The sequence below is a fragment of the Buceros rhinoceros genome, unplaced genomic scaffold (assembly GCF_000710305.1).
Source record: "Buceros rhinoceros silvestris isolate BGI_N320 unplaced genomic scaffold, ASM71030v1 scaffold2763, whole genome shotgun sequence".
Lineage (NCBI taxonomy): Eukaryota > Metazoa > Chordata > Aves > Bucerotiformes > Bucerotidae > Buceros > Buceros rhinoceros.
The window spans coordinates 58,091-62,153 of NW_010405190.1; the positions used below are offsets into that span (position 1 = coordinate 58,091).

The 4,063-nt window shown below is 46.2% G+C and overlaps 1 protein-coding gene across 1 annotated transcript in view; it reads left to right on the forward strand.

Moving 5' to 3' along the window:
* LOC104491233 (obscurin-like) overlaps positions 1–4,063 on the forward strand; it is an 11,302-nt gene that overhangs the window by 4,966 nt on the left and 2,273 nt on the right. The window contains exons 6-10 of the mRNA XM_010133618.1: positions 1,101–1,178; positions 1,325–1,497; positions 2,341–2,367; positions 2,884–3,036; positions 3,769–3,814. Coding sequence (XP_010131920.1) covers positions 1,101–1,178; positions 1,325–1,497; positions 2,341–2,367; positions 2,884–3,036; positions 3,769–3,814 — 477 coding nt within the window. The remainder of the gene's footprint in view (positions 1–1,100; positions 1,179–1,324; positions 1,498–2,340; positions 2,368–2,883; positions 3,037–3,768; positions 3,815–4,063) is intronic.

A 4,063-nucleotide genomic window follows, 5' to 3' on the forward strand; every position in this document is an offset into this window, starting at 1 on the left:
CAGAGGTAATCCTCCTTTCTCATTTGACAGTCCAGCGTTGGTGGGTACCACCAGAGAGCACCTTCCTTTCTGAACAGGAGCAACGTCGTTGTGATAATCTGTCCAACCAGAACCAGCCTTTCCAGTGTGTTCTCCTCAGCTGTCATTGCTGAGTTGCGTTTCTTCAGGGAATAATAGAAACAGCCCGTGTTTTGACCACCAGTGTTTAATCCTCCTTTCTCATTTGACAGTCCAGCGTTGGTGGGTACCACCAGAGAGCACCTTCCTTTCTGAACAGGAGCAACGTCGTTGTGATAATCTGTCCAACCAGAACCAGCCTTTCCAGTGTGTTCTCCTCAGCTGTCATTGCTGAGTTGCGTTTCTTCAGGGAATAATAGAAACAGCCCGTGTTTTGACCACCAGTGTTCAGCCTCACACGATGATATTTGCTCTGTTAGCATCGCTTCTTTGCTTTCTATCACCTGGAGCTCTGTACCTTCACTTGCTGAATAATGCTTCATCCTCTCGCAGCTGTACTTCTGTCCACTCCTGTTCAGTCTCCAAACCTAGGGCTGAAATTACAGTTTCAAAGGGTTCTTTTGAGACCCTTGTTGCTCCAAGTTCACAAAGCTGATCTCCCATCTAGTAGCCAGATGTCGCACACTTATCGGTAAAATTGATTTTTCTTAGGAATACTCAGAAGGAGACATCAGAGAATCATAGAATGTTTTGGGTTAGAAGGGACCTTTAACGTTCACTATGAAACTATAAAATGTCAAAGGCAGAGGACTTCCAAAGCTCAAGCTGACTGGGAATCTTCACTCCTTGTTCAGGCGTAGTCAGATTGGATCTAGAGATGGGCAAGGAAATAGCTTTACAACATGGGTTTTGAAGGTCTTCGTGTTTTAAAAGTGTTTGCTCGATTTACACCAAGCCAGGGCTGGGGTCGAGTTAGGTGAGTTAGACCAAGGATAAAGTTCATCAGCTTGAGGATTTCTGTATCTCTTTCTGGGTATTTCTAGTTCAACCTCTCCCTCTCTCATTAAAGTTGGTGGAATCAGGGATGCTCTTATTTACTTTCAATGTTCAATTAATGGTTTAATAATTGACTTAATTTTTAGGTCAAATTGTATATCAAGCAAATTTTGGAAGGAATCAAATATCTTCATGACAACAACATCCTCCACTTGGACATTAAGGTAATGTGCAATGGCAGCTCCAGCCTGTCACAGCCTTTTGTTGGTCAGGGAATGGATATTCTCTGCTCGAATTATTCTTACTTACAACTCAAACATGGCCTGCTTTCACCAAAAGTTTCTCCCTTTTATTTTATTTCATTCACTAGCCACTGAATATCCTCATGGTTTATCCTGAGAGGGAAGACCTTAAGCTCTGTGACTTTGGGTTTGCTCAGAAGATCACGCCCTTCGAGCCTCAGTTCAGCAAATATGGGTCTCCAGAGTTTGTTGCCCCAGAAATTGTTTCTCAGTCACCAGTGTCAAAAGCCACCGATATCTGGTATTATCCGGAGAGGGAAGACCTTAAGCTCTGTGACTTTGGGTTTGCTCAGAAGATCGCGCCCTTCGAGCCTCAGTTCAGCAAATACGGGTCTCCGGAGTTTGTTGCCCCAGAAATTGTTTCTCAGTCACCAGTGTCAAAAGCCACCGATATCTGGTAACCCTCCATCTTTCTGAAAAGTTTTTACCCTAGAGGGCCTGAATGTCCATTGACTGCTGATGAGTAAAGGGAGTAGTGATGATAGCACAGGAAACCCAACACTCAGCGCCCAAAACCCACCAGGGCTCTTCAATGCTCCTTCTGTCAACCCTCCATCTTTCTGAAAAGTTTTTACCCTAGAGGGCCTGAATGTCCATTGACTGCTGATGAGTAGAGTAGTGATGATAGCACAGGAAACCCAACACTCAGCGCCCAAAACCCACCAGGGCTCTTCGATGCTCCTTCTGTCTATTTTGCTCGACCACAGTTGAACTCTGACAGCTGAGTAATGCAGAGGAGCATCTGAGAGAAAACGACCTTTATTGGAGGCAGCAACTAGGGAGGATGTTCCTAGGAGCTTTCTAGAAAAGGCAAACAAACTCCAAAGAAGTATTTTGAGTCTTCTCTTCTATCTGTGCTTTAAAAAGGGAGGATTGCTTGAGAACAATTTTCAAAAATGTTGAAGGGAAAAGAATCAAAGGGTGAACAGAATGGATTTGGGGGTTGATTTTCCTCAGAAAGGTGAGGAGAAGAAGGTGATCTTACCGTGCCAGGGTGTCTAGTGGCAGGAAGAGGGGCTGTGTGCTTGAGAACGATGGAGAAGTAGTGACAGGCACCTGACATTTGTGTTCCCTCTCTCCTCAGGGCTGTGGGAGTCATCACGTATTTAAGGTAAAGAAATCTTCTTGGAAAGACTCACTCAACATCCTTTTGTCAGTCAGAGCCCTCCAGAACCCTCAAGTGAGAGATCTGAGCAAAGCATCGAGTCCTTCTGTACGCAGAGGGGTTTCCTTAGTGGTTTCCTCCTGTTGTCTCCCTTTCCTGGTTGCCCAGGGCTTTGGCCCTGCTCGAATTCCTGGCAGCTGCTCTCCTCGCCACTAGGATGAGAGCGGTGGGTGAGGTTCCGTCTTCCCCGTCCGTGTTTTAGCCAGCACCTTACTGTAGCCGTGCCAAATCAAACCCTTAGTTCCTTACCCGTGAAACAGGGATAAATAATTCACTGAAGTGCCCTATAACGCCGGGTTAAGACGCTCTGGTAGTGGACACATTTCTCGCAAGTCCCACGCGTGGAGTCCCTCGAGCATTTCAAAGCCCCATGTAGGCATTCATGCTCCTGTCATTTGAGCAGCAAATAAAACCCTAAACTCTGTTTCCTTTTTTTTTTTTTTATGATGTTCAATAAATAAGCCTGACATGCAAGTCTCCATTCGCCGGGGAGAACGACCGAGGAACCCTTCTAAATATCCAGAACGGGGAAATTTCGTGGACCATTCCTGACTTTGTTCACTTGAGTGAAGACGCAAAGGACTTTTTGCAAGGGATCCTGCGGCAGCAGCCCCGGTGAGTGCCCTTCTGTGCTTCCCCCAGCCAGCGCACAAAGGTGTTGGTGTCTCAGCAGGCAGCTCTCGGCGCATCAGAGCCGCGGTCCTTTTGAGAAGTAGAAAGCTGGGGGAGATGCGGTGCATTATGCTCTAATTCTTCTTTATTATTCCCCATTACCAAAAACACAATTAGGCAATTTGCCAAATCGGCCTGTTTCCAGCAGGATGATGTCCTCACTCCCTGAGCCCTCCAGGCAGATGAGTTTCTGAAATGACACAGAGAAGTAGGGAGAGCAGGGACTGGTATAGGCGGAGTTTGGGGAGAATTAAATAACACTAACCACATTCATTAAGTATTTTCAAGTATAAAAGGTGGCTCAAAGGCACGTTAGCAGGCACTTGCTTTTTAATTTCATTTCTATTCTTGCTGCCTCCTGCCAAAGCTCATTTTGTTCTGGTCTCCCCAAGAGTCAAAGTCGCTCCTAGGGCTGCTCTCGATGCCCTTGAACAAGCTCCCAGCAGAGGCCACGGGGTCTTGCTGATGATCCTGAAAAAGGAGGATCAAAGGGAAAGATACTTTGGGTTGAAAGCCTCTGTCTGTCTGTTTGGCTTCTCGGCTGTAAGCCAGCAGGCTAAGGACACACGCAAAAGTGTATCCGTGTGTCCACGTGAAGCTTGCGCCTCCACGAAGATCTTCTTGTTGCTGTTGGAAGTGACCTGCTGCTGAAATCGTGCTCTTTTCTCTTACCAGAGACAGGCCTAGTGCTCTGGAGTGTCTTTCACATAAGTGGTTCATGGTAAGTTTGTCCTTGTTCTTTATCAGAGTCATCAAAAATATTGAAGTTGTAAGAAACCGTTGGATGGGGCAGCTCTTCAAGCTGCTTGATATTATTTGCTGGTTTATTTTTCTTCTCTTGCTCTTCTACTTTCTGGCCTACAGTGAAGCTCAGGCGTGGCTCTTCAGAGGGAGGAGACGCATCGGTGTTGACGCGCCATGATAACTTTCCTTTCAAAGGATAAAGATAACCAATGACGCGAGCCATACA